The 16,251-nt window shown below is 55.3% G+C and overlaps 1 protein-coding gene across 2 annotated transcripts in view; it reads left to right on the forward strand.

The window, feature by feature from the left end:
• Positions 1–16,251, forward strand: part of LOC111834582 (contactin-4-like) — a 141,927-nt gene that overhangs the window by 63,813 nt on the left and 61,863 nt on the right. For both annotated transcript variants that reach the window (XM_023794052.2, XM_023794053.2), the window contains exon 5: positions 1,372–1,467. In XM_023794052.2, coding sequence (XP_023649820.1) covers positions 1,372–1,467 — 96 coding nt within the window. The remainder of the gene's footprint in view (positions 1–1,371; positions 1,468–16,251) is intronic.

A 16,251-nucleotide genomic window follows, 5' to 3' on the forward strand; every position in this document is an offset into this window, starting at 1 on the left:
GGAAGCTGCATGACCACACTGCCTTAACGGCAGGAAGCTGCATGACCACACTGCCTTAACGGCAGGAAGCTGCATGACCACACTGCCTTAACGGCGGGAAGCTGCATGAACACACTGCCCTAACGGCGGGAAGCTGCATGAACACACTGCCCTAACGGCGGGAAGCTGCATGAACACACTGCCTTAACGGCAGGAAGCTGCATGACCACACTGCCCTAACGGCGGAAAACTGCATGACCACACTGCCTTAACGGCGGGAAGCTGCATGACCACACTGCCTTAACGGCGGGAAACTGCATGACCACACTGCCCTAACGGCGGGAAGCTGCATGACCACACTGCCCTAACGGCGGGAAGCTGCATGAACACACTGCCATAACGGCGGGAAGCTGCATGACCACACTGCCCTAACGGCGGGAAGCTGCATGACCACACTGCCCTAACGGCGGGAAGCTGCATGAACACACTGCCATAACGGCGGGAAGCTGCATGAACACACTGCCTCTGCAGACAGTCCCACAAATGCTTTGTGCTACTGATGTAAAGCAATCCACAGAGAAGCCACTGCCGCCTTCCTGCCTGTCTCACAACTCGATTACAGTGCAGGCCATTTGGATTAGAGCATTGTCAGGCTGCCAGGTAACCCTTCAGGGGGGTACATACCACACAGGGATAGTTATTTAGTGCAGTGCACTGCATTAACCCAGCCATTCATTCCATTGATACCGCATGACCCATAAAAATGCACCAACTTATTATTTACTTGCAGAACCCATTACTATTACTACCAGGTACTTTTCGGCTAAAAGTTTATTCGGTTGTCACCATATTTTGTGATTTAGATCAACAGCGACAATATTAAGCAAGAACTAGACAGTCCGATCCATTTTATCTCTTCTCTGCTTTGCACTTGAAATACAAGTAGGCATTTTTTGACAGAGTGAGGATCTAAGTCACTGTGATTCTGAATCCTATTTAAAATATTCTCATTTTTATGCCATACATCCGCCTGGCTTCTCTTTCTGCCCTGACTAATGAATAAGAGTTGTATAGCACTCTATTAAGATGGAAAAAAATGAAAATGTTTCATCTCGTCTGGTGTACTTTTTTCATTGAGTTTCTCTTTGACATTTTATAAACTCCCCCAACATAAGTAAATATACTGTAAAAACTACTTTCCAGTACTTGGTTCTTGGTCGCATTATGTAAATTACTTGTGCCTTTTAATTACTTTTTATTTAATTAAGTTAGCCTTTTGGGAGGTGCCAAGTACCTGATTTAAGTACCAGAGAGTGTATGTCCTCAGTTCTGTTAAACTGCCATGAAGATTTTGTCCCTGCAGTTAACATGCTGCCTGGCTTCTTTTCTCAGATTTAGAAAACTTCAAGACTCACAGAAGAGGAACCGTGTCGGTGCGTGAAGGACAGGGCGTGGTACTGCTCTGTGGAAGCCCCGCCCACTCCGGAGGTATGCGGCTTATCACAGAACCTATCTCTATTACTCATTTACTTTGCTCAGATGTTCAAAAATGTAATGGAAAGTCACAGCCGCTGGTGTCCAATTTAGGTAATTATCTCTCTCACGAAAGATACTGTTAATAATGTTCAGCGGCGAGTCCAGCAGGGAAGCTGGCTGTCATTTTACTGGATCCCTGTGACAAGACGTGACGAGAGTTTTCTGATACATCTGCTTTTTCAGACCTTAAAAGGAGGCCCTGTTGGCTTCCCCACTTTGCTTTTCGGCGTCTGACAGCAAACGGTCCGTCGTTTCGCCCGCGCACCTCAGAAACACTCTGAAGCCTGCGTTTATTTCGCTGGTTTTAAAGAAGTGAGAGATTCTCATCCCTCAGCTGACGCAGGCAGGCCTTGTCGTTCTTCACTCACGCAAATCTATAGAGGTCAAGCAATTAAAGGCAAATCTCTGTGCCTGCCTGATAATTTAGCCCTCAGTTACTAGAGCAGTTGAGCCGATCAGCAGGAACAGTACGTTTAATGATACTGTTCAGTTACTAAATTGATGGCTTAAATGTGATGTTAAATACCAGATCAATTTTAAAGATTAAAAATTTACCGAGTGCCGTTGGTTGTGATGACTGTTTACTTGGTATTACTTCACCACATAGTTTATCATTTTTTTTTTCCTCTTAAAGAATCTCAGCTGCTAATCCTAGAGCTCTCAAATGATATCAAGCGCCTGCCTGCCAGCCAGAATCACAGCGGCACCACAATTCACCAGCAATTCAAGCTGGAGATGCCCTACTTTGGAGAGGCTGTGATGTCACCCGTAGTCTAATGAAAGGGTGTTATGCTACAGGTGTGTTTCTGCAGGAAGGCAGGGTGTGGTCGCAGCAAATACTATCGTCTTTATCATTTGTGATATACATGTTCATTAAAAATGGGGAACAATAAAGTAAGCAAATACCTGAGACAAAGAATATCTAAGCAGTCACCAGAACTTGCATGATAATACTGATCCCTGAACACATTCACAATGACATACCTTTCAAAGTGGTTGTAAAGGGCTAGTAAATTGTGAGTATAGCTTCATGTACTTGGACGTTACCATGGGATCTTTCCTGGGGCCGGTTGTTGATCTTCTTATTACCGCTAAACGTTTAGTTTCATGTATGTGTAACACAATCATTACATTCTATTGTAAGCATTGTCTATTACCCATGTAAACATACATACATGCACACATTATTGTGTTGATCTTTGGTAATAAAATCCTACACAACAAATAAAAATACTCACTAGGATTATCCAGCTTTTGCGCGTTTTCTGGCTACTTTGTGTGGAACATGCTGATCTCAGTTTTAATCGACTCACAGTCGGTCTGTGCTGGCCGCCTCCCCAGTTCCCTGCGTGGCTTCCAGCAGCGCTGAGCCGGTCCCACAGAAATAAACATACAACCGCAAAAATGTTTTTAAAAGTCCATATCACTTTGATACCAGGGACTTTGTTCTCTGGCCTACTAGAGAGAATCGATTTGTTGGTATTAAAATGTTATTTTAGCATTGTTGAGCATTAAAGCGGTTTATGGTAAAATGTAATGTTTTTAATTTATTTGTTACTTTTCTGACTTCTCAATGGCCTGCTTTTGTAGCGCAACCAGTTAGTTTTATGAAGTGAGTCTCACAGCGCTCACTCACCTCCTGTGTGGAGATTACAACCCCAGCTACCACATGTAGCTATTAGTTAAGTTCTCCCCAAGCGAGCTCGATGGGCCGAATGGCCTCCTCTCGTTTGTATAGTTCTTATGTTCTTATGTGTGGAGTTTGCCCCCCACCACTGTCCAAAAGCATTGGTTAAGTCTCTGTGCTTGTGATCAGAAGGTTGTCGGTTAAAATCCCGTGGTTGCCACAGGAGTCACATGACCATTGGGCACCTGAACAGAGCCCCTACCCCAGAGTAATGTTCTACATTTCCCATTTGTCTGTGTGTTTGTGTGTGTGTGTGTGTGTGTGTGTGTGTGTGTGTGTGTCCTGGATATACTCCAACCTCATTGTGAGCAATGAATAAGCAATATGGCAGATGGATGCATTTTATGAAGTGAAGGAAGTAGCCTGTAGTTTCTGTATCACACACCTGCCCCCTTTTTGTAACACTGATTTCCTAGATAAGATCAGTAATATACATACAAAACATTTTTTGCATATGAGAAACTGTAAAGTTTAATCTTGCGGATGACGATCGGCAGATGGTGTGGCGGCATTATGATTTATAATAGCACAGTTCTGTGAGGCAGGTGACAGTATCCCTCTGGAAGGGGGCAGGTGACAGTATCCCTCTGGAAGGGGGCAGGTGACAGTTTCTCTCTGGAAGGGGGCAGGTGACAGTATCTCTCTGGAAGGGGGCAGGTGACAGTATCTCTCTGGAAGGGGGCAGATGACAGTATCCCTCTGGAAGGGGGTAGGTGACAGTATCCCCCTGGAAGGGGGCAGGTGACAGTATCTCTCTGGAAGGGGGCAGATGACAGTATCCCTCTGGAAGGGGGTAGGTGACAGTATCCCCCTGGAAGGGGGCAGGTGACAGTATCTCTCTGGAAGGGGGCAGGTGACAGTATCCCTCTGGAAGGGGGCAGGTGACAGTATCTCTCTGGAAGGGGGCAGGTGACAGTATCTCTCTGGAAGAGGGCAGGTGACAGTATCCCTCTGGAAGGGGGCAGGTGACAGTATCTCTCTGGAAGGGGGCAGGTGACAGTATCTCTCTGGAAGGGGGCAGGTGACAGTATCTCTCTGGAAGGGGGCAGGTGACAGTATCCCTCTGGAAGGGGGCAGGTGACAGTATCTCTCTGGAAGGGGGCAGGTGACAGTATCCCTCTGGAAGGGGGCAGGTGACAGTATCTCTCTGGAAGGGGGCAGGTGACAGTATCCCTCTGGAAGGGGGCAGGTGACAGTATCTCTCTGGAAGAGGGCAGGTGACAGTATCCCTCTGGAAGGGGGCAGGTGACAGTATCCCTCTGGAAGGGGGTAGGTGACAGTATCTCTCTGGAAGGGGGTAGGTGACAGTATCTCTCTGGAAGGGGGCAGGTGACAGTATCCCTCTGGAAGGGGGCAGGTGACAGTATCCCTCTGGAAGGGGGTAGGTGACAGTATCTCTCTGGAAGGGGGCAGGTGACAGTATCCCTCTGGAAGGGGGCAGGTGACAGTATCTCTCTGGAAGGGGGCAGGTGACAGTATCTCTCTGGAAGGGGGCAGGTGACAGTATCCCTCTGGAAGGGGGCAGGTGACAGTATCCCTCTGGAAGGGGGTAGGTGACAGTATCTCTCTGGAAGGGGGCAGGTGACAGTATCCCTCTGGAAGGGGGCAGGTGACAGTATCTCTCTGGAAGGGGGCAGGTGACAGTATCTCTCTGGAAGGGGGCAGGTGACAGTATCCCTCTGGAAGGGGGCAGGTGACAGTATCCCTCTGGAAGGGGGCAGGTGACAGTATCCCTCTGGAAGGGGGCAGGTGACAGTATCTCTCTGGAAGGGGGCAGGTGACAGTATCTCTCTGGAAGGGGGCAGGTGACAGTATCCCTCTGGAAGGGGGTAGGTGACAGTATCCCCCTGGAAGGGGGCAGGTGACAGTATCTCTCTGGAAGGGGGCAGGTGACAGTATCCCTCTGGAAGGGGGCAGGTGACAGTATCTCTCTGGAAGGGGGCAGGTGACAGTATCTCTCTGGAAGAGGGCAGGTGACAGTATCCCTCTGGAAGGGGGCAGGTGACAGTATCTCTCTGGAAGGGGGCAGGTGACAGTATCTCTCTGGAAGGGGGCAGGTGACAGTATCTCTCTGGAAGGGGGCAGGTGACAGTATCCCTCTGGAAGGGGGCAGGTGACAGTATCTCTCTGGAAGGGGGCAGGTGACAGTATCCCTCTGGAAGGGGGCAGGTGACAGTATCTCTCTGGAAGGGGGCAGGTGACAGTATCTCTCTGGAAGGGGGCAGGTGACAGTATCCCTCTGGAAGGGGGTAGGTGACAGTATCTCTCTGGAAGGGGGTAGGTGACAGTATCTCTCTGGAAGGGGGCAGGTGACAGTATCTCTCTGGAAGGGGGCAGGTGACAGTATCTCTCTGGAAGGGGGCAGGTGACAGTATCCCTCTGGAAGGGGGTAGGTGACAGTATCTCTCTGGAAGGGGGTAGGTGACAGTATCCCTCTGGAAGGGGGCAGGTGACAGTATCTCTCTGGAAGGGGGCAGGTGACAGTATCCCTCTGGAAGGGGGTAGGTGACAGTATCTCTCTGGAAGGGGGCAGGTGACAGTATCTCTCTGGAAGGGGGCAGGTGACAGTATCTCTCTGGAAGGGGGCAGGTGACAGTATCCCTCTGGAAGGGGGTAGGTGACAGTATCTCTCTGGAAGGGGGTAGGTGACAGTATCCCTCTGGAAGGGGGCAGGTGACAGTATCTCTCTGGAAGGGGGCAGGTGACAGTATCCCTCTGGAAGGGGGTAGGTGACAGTATCTCTCTGGAAGGGGGTAGGTGACAGTATCTCTCTGGAAGGGGGCAGGTGACAGTATCCCTCTGGAAGGGGGCAGGTGACAGTATCCCTCTGGAAGGGGGTAGGTGACAGTATCTCTCTGGAAGGGGGCAGGTGACAGTATCCCTCTGGAAGGGGGCAGGTGACAGTATCCCTCTGGAAGGGGGCAGGTGACAGTATCCCTCTGGAAGGGGGCAGGTGACAGTATCCCTCTGGAAGGGGGTAGGTGACAGTATCCCTCTGGAAGGGGGCAGGTGACAGTATCCCTCTGGAAGGGGGCAGGTGACAGTATCCCTCTGGAAGGGGGCAGGTGACAGTATCCCTCTGGAAGGGGGTAGGTGACAGTATCCCTCTGGAAGGGGGCAGGTGACAGTATCCCTCTGGAAGGGGGCAGGTGACAGTATCCCTCTGGAAGGGGGCAGGTGACAGTATCCCTCTGGAAGGGGGCAGGTGACAGTATCCCTCTGGAAGGGGGTAGGTGACAGTATCTCTCTGGAAGGGGGCAGGTGACAGTATCCCTCTGGAAGGGGGCAGGTGACAGTATCTCTCTGGAAGAGGGCAGGTGACAGTATCCCTCTGGAAGGGGGCAGGTGACAGTATCCCTCTGGAAGGGGGTAGGTGACAGTATCTCTCTGGAAGGGGGCAGGTGACAGTATCTCTTTGGAAGGGGGTAGGTGACAGTATCCCTCTGGAAGGGGGTAGGTGACAGTATCCCTCTGGAAGGGGGTAGGTGACAGTATCTCTCTGGAAGGGGGCAGGTGACAGTATCTCTCTGGAAGGGGGTAGGTGACAGTATCCGTCTGGAAGGGGGCAGGTGACAGTATCTCTTTGGAAGGGGGTAGGTGACAGTATCCCTCTGGAAGGGGGCAGGTGACAGTATCTCTTTGGAAGGGGGCAGGTGACAGTATCTCTCTGGAAGGGGGCAGGTGACAGTATCTCTCTGGAAGGGGGCAGGTGACAGTATCCCTCTGGAAGGGGGCAGGTGACAGTATCTCTCTGGAAGGGGGCAGGTGACAGTATCTCTCTGGAAGGGGGCAGGTGACAGTATCCCTCTGGAAGGGGGCAGGTGACAGTATCTCTCTGGAAGGGGGCAGGTGACAGTATCTCTCTGGAAGGGGACAGGTGACAGTATCTCTCTGGAAGGGGGCAGGTGACAGTATCCCCCTGGAAGGGGGCAGGTGACAGTATCTCTCTGGAAGGGGGCAGGTGACAGTATCCCCCTGGAAGGGGGCAGGTGACAGTATCCCTCTGGAAGGGGGCAGGTGACAGTATCCCTCTGGAAGGGGACAGGTGACAGTATCCCCCTGGAAGGGGGCAGGTGACAGTATCTCTTTGGAAGGGGGCAGGTGACAGTATCCCTCTGGAAGGGGGCAGGTGACAGTATCTCTCTGGAAGGGGGCAGGTGACAGTATCCCTCTGGAAGGGGGCAGGTGACAGTATCTCTCTGGAAGGGGGCAGGTGACAGTATCTCTCTGGAAGGGGGCAGGTGACAGTATCCCTCTGGAAGGGGGCAGGTGACAGTATCTCTCTGGAAGGGGGTAGGTGACAGTATCTCTCTGGAAGGGGGTAGGTGACAGTATCCCTCTGGAAGGGGGTAGGTGACAGTATCCCTCTGGAAGGGGGCAGGTGACAGTATCCCTCTGGAAGGGGGCAGGTGACAGTATCTCTCTGGAAGGGGGTAGGTGACAGTATCCCTCTGGAAGGGGGTAGGTGACAGTATCCGTCTGGAAGGGGGCAGGTGACAATATCTCTCTGGAAGGGGGTAGGTGACAGTATCTCTCTGGAAGGGGGCAGGTGACAGTATCCCTCTGGAAGGGGGTAGGTGACAGTATCCCTCTGGAAGGGGGTAGGTGACAGTATCTCTCTGGAAGGGGGCAGGTGACAGTATCCCTCTGGAAGGGGGCAGGTGACAGTATCCCTCTGGAAGGGGGTAGGTGACAGTATCCCTCTGGAAGGGGGTAGGTGACAGTATCCGTCTGGAAGGGGGCAGGTGACAATATCTCTCTGGAAGGGGGTAGGTGACAGTATCTCTCTGGAAGGGGGCAGGTGACAGTATCCCTCTGGAAGGGGGTAGGTGACAGTATCTCTCTGGAAGGGGGTAGGTGACAGTATCTCTCTGGAAGGGGGCAGGTGACAGTATCCCTCTGGAAGGGGGCAGGTGACAGTATCCCTCTGGAAGGGGGTAGGTGACAGTATCCCTCTGGAAGGGGGTAGGTGACAGTATCCCTCTGGAAGGGGGCAGGTGACAGTATCCCTCTGGAAGGGGGTAGGTGACAGTATCCCTCTGGAAGGGGGTAGGTGACAGTATCTCTCTGGAAGGGGGCAGGTGACAGTATCCGTCTGGAAGGGGGTAGGTGACAGTATCTCTCTGGAAGGGGGCAGGTGACAGTATCCGTCTGGAAGGGGGCAGGTGACAGTATCTCTCTGGAAGGGGGTAGGTGACAGTATCTCTCTGGAAGGGGGTAGGTGACAGTATCTCTCTGGAAGGGGGCAGGTGACAGTATCTCTCTGGAAGGGGGTAGGTGACAGTATCTCTCTGGAAGGGGGCAGGTGACAGTATCTCTCTGGAAGGGGGCAGGTGACAGTATCTCTCTGGAAGGGGGCAGGTGACAGTATCTCTCTGGAAGGGGGCAGGTGACAGTATCCCCCTGGAAGGGGGCAGGTGACAGTATCTCTCTGGAAGGGGGCAGGTGACAGTATCTCTCTGGAAGGGGGCAGGTGACAGTATCCCCCTGGAAGGGGGCAGGTGACAGTATCTCTCTGGAAGGGGGCAGGTGACAGTATCCCTCTGGAAGGGGGCAGGTGACAGTATCTCTCTGGAAGGGGGCAGGTGACAGTATCTCTCTGGAAGGGGGCAGGTGACAGTATCCCCCTGGAAGGGGGCAGGTGACAGTATCTCTCTGGAAGGGGGCAGGTGACAGTATCTCTCTGGAAGGGGGCAGGTGACAGTATCCCCCTGGAAGGGGGCAGGTGACAGTATCTCTCTGGAAGGGGGCAGGTGACAGTATCCCTCTGGAAGGGGGCAGGTGACAGTATCTCTCTGGAAGGGGGCAGGTGACAGTATCCCTCTGGAAGGGGGCAGGTGACAGTATCCCCCTGGAAGGGGGCAGGTGACAGTATCTCTCTGGAAGGGGGCAGGTGACAGTATCCCTCTGGAAGGGGGCAGGTGACAGTATCTCTCTGGAAGGGGGCAGGTGACAGTATCTCTCTGGAAGGGGGCAGGTGACAGTATCTCTCTGGAAGGGGGCAGGTGACAGTATCCCTCTGGAAGGGGGCAGGTGACAGTATCCCCCTGGAAGGGGGCAGGTGACAGTATCCCTCTGGAAGGGGGCAGGTGACAGTATCTCTCTGGAAGGGGGCAGGTGACAGTATCCCTCTGGAAGGGGGCAGGTGACAGTATCTCTCTGGAAGGGGGCAGGTGACAGTATCTCTCTGGAAGGGGGCAGGTGACAGTATCTCTCTGGAAGGGGGCAGGTGACAGTATCTCTCTGGAAGGGGGCAGGTGACAGTATCCCCCTGGAAGGGGGCAGGTGACAGTATCCCCCTGGAAGGGGGCAGGTGACAGTATCTCTCTGGAAGGGGGCAGGTGACAGTATCTCTCTGGAAGGGGGCAGGTGACAGTATCTCTCTGGAAGGGGGCAGGTGACAGTATCCCTCTGGAAGGGGGCAGGTGACAGTATCCCCCTGGAAGGGGGCAGGTGACAGTATCCCTCTGGAAGGGGGCAGGTGACAGTATCCCCCTGGAAGGGGGTAGGTGACAGTATCTCTCTGGAAGGGGGCAGGTGACAGTATCCCTCTGGAAGGGGGCAGGTGACAGTATCTCTCTGGAAGGGGGTAGGTGACAGTATCTCTCTGGAAGGGGGCAGGTGACAGTATCCCTCTGGAAGGGGGCAGGTGACAGTATCCCTCTGGAAGGGGGCAGGTGACAGTATCTCTCTGGAAGGGGGCAGGTGACAGTATCTCTCTGGAAGGGGGCAGGTGACAGTATCTCTCTGGAAGGGGGCAGGTGACAGTATCCCTCTGGAAGGGGGCAGGTGACAGTATCCCTCTGGAAGGGGGCAGGTGACAGTATCCCTCTGGAAGGGGGCAGGTGACAGTATCTCTCTGGAAGGGGGCAGGTGACAGTATCCCCCTGGAAGGGGGCAGGTGACAGTATCTCTCTGGAAGGGGGCAGGTGACAGTATCCCCCTGGAAGGGGGCAGGTGACAGTATCCCTCTGGAAGGGGGCAGGTGACAGTTTCTCTCTGGAAGGGGGCAGGTGACAGTATCCCTCTGGAAGGGGGCAGGTGACAGTTTCTCTCTGGAAGGGGGCAGGTGACAGTATCCCTCTGGAAGGGGGCAGGTGACAGTTTCTCTCTGGAAGGGGGCAGGTGACAGTATCCCTCTGGAAGGGGGCAGGTGACAGTTTCTCTCTGGAAGGGGGCAGGTGACAGTATCCCTCTGGAAGGGGGCAGGTGACAGTATCTCTCTGGAAGGGGGCAGGTGACAGTATCCCTCTGGAAGGGGGCAGGTGACAGTATCTCTCTGGAAGGGGGCAGGTGACAGTATCCCTCTGGAAGGGGGCAGGTGACAGTATCCCCCTGGAAGGGGGCAGGTGACAGTATCCCTCTGGAAGGGGGCAGGTGACAGTTTCTCTCTGGAAGGGGGCAGGTGACAGTATCCCTCTGGAAGGGGGCAGGTGACAGTATCCCTCTGGAAGGGGGCAGGTGACAGTTTCTCTCTGGAAGGGGGCAGGTGACAGTATCCCTCTGGAAGGGGGCAGGTGACAGTATCTCTCTGGAAGGGGGCAGGTGACAGTATCCCTCTGGAAGGGGGCAGGTGACAGTATCCCCCTGGAAGGGGGCAGGTGACAGTATCCCTCTGGAAGGGGGCAGGTGACAGTTTCTCTCTGGAAGGGGGCAGGTGACAGTATCCCTCTGGAAGGGGGCAGGTGACAGTTTCTCTCTGGAAGGGGGCAGGTGACAGTATCCCTCTGGAAGGGGGCAGGTGACAGTTTCTCTCTGGAAGGGGGCAGGTGACAGTATCCCTCTGGAAGGGGGCAGGTGACAGTTTCTCTCTGGAAGGGGGTAGGTGACAGTATCCCTCTGGAAGGGGGCAGGTGACAGTATCCCTCTGGAAGGGGGCAGGTGACAGTATCTCTCTGGAAGGGGGCAGGTGACAGTATCCCTCTGGAAGGGGGCAGGTGACAGTTTCTCTCTGGAAGGGGGCAGGTGACAGTATCCCTCTGGAAGGGGGCAGGTGACAGTATCTCTCTGGAAGGGGGCAGGTGACAGTATCCCCCTGGAAGGGGGCAGGTGACAGTATCCCTCTGGAAGGGGGCAGGTGACAGTATCCCCCTGGAAGGGGGCAGGTGACAGTATCCCTCTGGAAGGGGGCAGGTGACAGTTTCTCTCTGGAAGGGGGCAGGTGACAGTATCCCTCTGGAAGGGGGCAGGTGACAGTTTCTCTCTGGAAGGGGGCAGGTGACAGTATCCCTCTGGAAGGGGGCAGGTGACAGTTTCTCTCTGGAAGGGGGCAGGTGACAGTATCCCTCTGGAAGGGGGCAGGTGACAGTTTCTCTCTGGAAGGGGGTAGGTGACAGTATCCCTCTGGAAGGGGGCAGGTGACAGTATCTCTCTGGAAGGGGGCAGGTGACAGTATCCCTCTGGAAGGGGGCAGGTGACAGTATCTCTCTGGAAGGGGGCAGGTGACAGTATCCCTCTGGAAGGGGACAGGTGACAGTATCCCTCTGGAAGGGGGCAGGTGACAGTATCCCTCTGGAAGGGGGCAGGTGACAGTTTCTCTCTGGAAGGGGGCAGGTGACAGTATCCCTCTGGAAGGGGGCAGGTGACAGTATCCCTCTGGAAGGGGGCAGGTGACAGTTTCTCTCTGGAAGGGGGCAGGTGACAGTATCTCTCTGGAAGGGGGCAGATGACAGTATCCCTCTGGAAGGGGGCAGGTGACAGTATCCCTCTGGAAGGGGGCAGGTGACAGTATCCCCCTGGAAGGGGGCAGGTGACAGTATCCCTCTGGAAGGGGGTAGGTGACAGTATCCCCCTGGAAGGGGGCAGGTGACAGTATCCCTCTGGAAGGGGGTAGGTGACAGTATCCCCCTGGAAGGGGGCAGGTGACAGTATCTCTCTGGAAGGGGGCAGGTGACAGTATCTCTCTGGAAGGGGGCAGGTGACAGTATCTCTCTGGAAGGGGGCAGGTGACAGTATCCCTCTGGAAGGGGGCAGGTGACAGTATCCCCCTGGAAGGGGGCAGGTGACAGTATCTCTCTGGAAGGGGGCAGGTGACAGTATCTCTCTGGAAGGGGGCAGGTGACAGTATCTCTCTGGAAGGGGGTAGGTGACAGTATCCCTCTGGAAGGGGGCAGGTGACAGTATCCCTCTGGAAGGGGGCAGGTGACAGTATCCCTCTGGAAGGGGGCAGGTGACAGTTTCTCTCTGGAAGGGGGCAGGTGACAGTATCTCTCTGGAAGGGGGCAGGTGACAGTATCCCTCTGGAAGGGGGCAGGTGACAGTATCCCTCTGGAAGGGGGTAGGTGACAGTATCCCTCTGGAAGGGGGCAGGTGACAGTATCCCTCTGGAAGGGGGCAGGTGACAGTATCCCTCTGGAAGGGGGCAGGTGACAGTTTCTCTCTGGAAGGGGGCAGGTGACAGTATCCCCCTGGAAGGGGGCAGGTGACAGTATCCCTCTGGAAGGGGGCAGGTGACAGTTTCTCTCTGGAAGGGGGCAGGTGACAGTATCTCTCTGGAAGGGGGCAGGTGACAGTTTCTCTCTGGAAGGGGGCAGGTGACAGTATCCCTCTGGAAGGGGGCAGGTGACAGTTTCTCTCTGGAAGGGGGCAGGTGACAGTATCCCTCTGGAAGGGGGCAGGTGACAGTATCCCTCTGGAAGGGGGCAGGTGACAGTATCCCTCTGGAAGGGGGCAGGTGACAGTTTCTCTCTGGAAGGGGGCAGGTGACAGTATCCCCCTGGAAGGGGGCAGGTGACAGTATCTCTCTGGAAGGGGGCAGGTGACAGTATCCCTCTGGAAGGGGGCAGGTGACAGTATCTCTCTGGAAGGGGGCAGGTGACAGTATCCCTCTGGAAGGGGGCAGGTGACAGTATCCCCCTGGAAGGGGGCAGGTGACAGTATCTCTCTGGAAGGGGGCAGGTGACAGTTTCTCTCTGGAAGGGGGCAGGTGACAGTATCCCTCTGGAAGGGGGCAGGTGACAGTATCCCCCTGGAAGGGGGCAGGTGACAGTATCTCTCTGGAAGGGGGCAGGTGACAGTATCCCTCTGGAAGGGGGCAGGTGACAGTATCTCTCTGGAAGGGGGCAGGTGACAGTATCTCTCTGGAAGGGGGCAGGTGACAGTATCCCTCTGGAAGGGGGCAGGTGACAGTATCTCTCTGGAAGGGGGCAGGTGACAGTATCCCTCTGGAAGGGGGCAGGTGACAGTATCCCTCTGGAAGGGGGCAGGTGACAGTATCCCTCTGGAAGGGGGCAGGTGACAGTATCCCTCTGGAAGGGGGCAGGTGACAGTATCCCTCTGGAAGGGGGCAGGTGACAGTATCCCTCTGGAAGGGGGCAGGTGACAGTATCTCTCTGGAAGGGGGCAGGTGACAGTATCCCTCTGGAAGGGGGCAGGTGACAGTATCCCTCTGGAAGGGGGCAGGTGACAGTATCCCTCTGGAAGGGGGCAGGTGACAGTATCCCTCTGGAAGGGGGCAGGTGACAGTATCTCTCTGGAAGGGGGCAGGTGACAGTATCCCTCTGGAAGGGGGCAGGTGACAGTATCCCTCTGGAAGGGGGCAGGTGACAGTATCTCTCTGGAAGGGGGCAGGTGACAGTATCTCTCTGGAAGGGGGCAGGTGACAGTATCCCTCTGGAAGGGGGCAGGTGACAGTATCTCTCTGGAAGGGGGCAGGTGACAGTATCCCTCTGGAAGGGGGCAGGTGACAGTATCCCTCTGGAAGGGGGCAGGTGACAGTATCTCTCTGGAAGGGGGCAGGTGACAGTATCCCTCTGGAAGGGGGCAGGTGACAGTATCTCTCTGGAAGGGGGCAGGTGACAGTATCTCTCTGGAAGGGGGCAGGTGACAGTATCCCTCTGGAAGGGGGCAGGTGACAGTATCTCTCTGGAAGGGGGCAGGTGACAGTATCTCTCTGGAAGGGGGCAGGTGACAGTATCTCTCTGGAAGGGGGCAGGTGACAGTATCTCTCTGGAAGGGGGCAGGTGACAGTATCTCTCTGGAAGAGGGCAGGTGACAGTATCCCTCTGGAAGGGGGTAGGTGACAGTATCTCTCTGGAAGGGGGCAGGTGACAGTATCCCCCTGGAAGGGGGCAGGTGACAGTATCTCTCTGGAAGGGGGCAGGTGACAGTATCCCCCTGGAAGGGGGCAGGTGACAGTATCTCTCTGGAAGGGGGCAGGTGACAGTATCCCTCTGGAAGGGGGCAGGTGACAGTATCTCTCTGGAAGGGGGCAGGTGACAGTATCCCTCTGGAAGGGGGCAGGTGACAGTATCCCCCTGGAAGGGGGCAGGTGACAGTATCCCTCTGGAAGGGGGCAGGTGACAGTATCTCTCTGGAAGGGGGCAGGTGACAGTATCCCTCTGGAAGGGGGCAGGTGACAGTATCTCTCTGGAAGGGGGCAGGTGACAGTATCTCTCTGGAAGGGGGCAGGTGACAGTATCTCTCTGGAAGGGGGCAGGTGACAGTATCTCTCTGGAAGGGGGCAGGTGACAGTATCTCTCTGGAAGAGGGCAGGTGACAGTATCCCTCTGGAAGGGGGTAGGTGACAGTATCTCTCTGGAAGGGGGCAGGTGACAGTATCCCCCTGGAAGGGGGCAGGTGACAGTATCTCTCTGGAAGGGGGCAGGTGACAGTATCCCCCTGGAAGGGGGCAGGTGACAGTATCTCTCTGGAAGGGGGCAGGTGACAGTATCCCTCTGGAAGGGGGCAGGTGACAGTATCTCTCTGGAAGGGGGCAGGTGACAGTATCCCTCTGGAAGGGGGCAGGTGACAGTATCCCTCTGGAAGGGGGCAGGTGACAGTATCCCTCTGGAAGGGGGTAGGTGACAGTATCTCTCTGGAAGGGGGCAGGTGACAGTATCCCTCTGGAAGGGGGCAGGTGACAGTATCTCTCTGGAAGGGGGCAGATGACAGTATCCCTCTGGAAGGGGGTAGGTGACAGTATCCCCCTGGAAGGGGGCAGGTGACAGTATCTCTCTGGAAGGGGGCAGATGACAGTATCCCTCTGGAAGGGGGCAGGTGACAGTATCTCTCTGGAAGGGGGCAGGTGACAGTATCCCTCTGGAAGGGGGCAGGTGACAGTATCTCTCTGGAAGGGGGCAGATGACAGTATCCCTCTGGAAGGGGGTAGGTGACAGTATCCCCCTGGAAGGGGGCAGGTGACAGTATCTCTCTGGAAGGGGGCAGGTGACAGTATCCCCCTGGAAGGGGGCAGGTGACAGTATCCCTCTGGAAGGGGGCAGGTGACAGTATCTCTCTGGAAGGGGGCAGGTGACAGTATCCCTCTGGAAGGGGGCAGGTGACAGTATCTCTCTGGAAGGGGGCAGGTGACAGTATCCCTCTGGAAGGGGGCAGGTGACAGTATCTCTCTGGAAGGGGGCAGGTGACAGTATCCCTCTGGAAGGGGGCAGGTGACAGTATCTCTCTGGAAGGGGGCAGGTGACAGTATCTCTCTGGAAGGGGGCAGGTGACAGTATCTCTCTGGAAGGGGGCAGGTGACAGTATCTCTCTGGAAGGGGGCAGGTGACAGTATCTCTCTGGAAGGGGGCAGGTGACAGTATCTCTCTGGAAGGGGGCAGGTGACAGTATCTCTCTGGAAGGGGGCAGGTGACAGTATCCCTCTGGAAGGGGGCAGGTGACAGTATCTCTCTGGAAGGGGGCAGGTGACAGTATCTCTCTGGAAGGGGGCAGGTGACAGTATCCCTCTGGAAGGGGGCAGGTGACAGTATCCCTCTGGAAGGGGGCAGGTGACAGTATCCCTCTGGAAGGGGGCAGGTGACAGTATCTCTCTGGAAGGGGGCAGGTGACAGTATCCCTCTGGAAGGGGGCAGGTGACAGTATCTCTCTGGATGGGGGCAGGTGACAGTATCTCTCTGGAAGGGGGCAGGTGACAGTATCTCTCTGGAAGGGGGCAGGTGACAGTATCTCTCTGGAAGGGGGCAGGTGACAGTATCCCTCTGGAAGGGGGCAGGTGACAGTATCTCTCTGGAAGGGGGCAGGTGACAGTATCCCTCTGGAAGGGGGCAGGTGACAGTATCTCTCTGGAAGGGGGCAGGTGACAGTATCCCTCT

The sequence above is a fragment of the Paramormyrops kingsleyae genome, chromosome 8 (genome assembly GCF_048594095.1).
Source record: "Paramormyrops kingsleyae isolate MSU_618 chromosome 8, PKINGS_0.4, whole genome shotgun sequence".
NCBI lineage: Eukaryota > Metazoa > Chordata > Actinopteri > Osteoglossiformes > Mormyridae > Paramormyrops > Paramormyrops kingsleyae.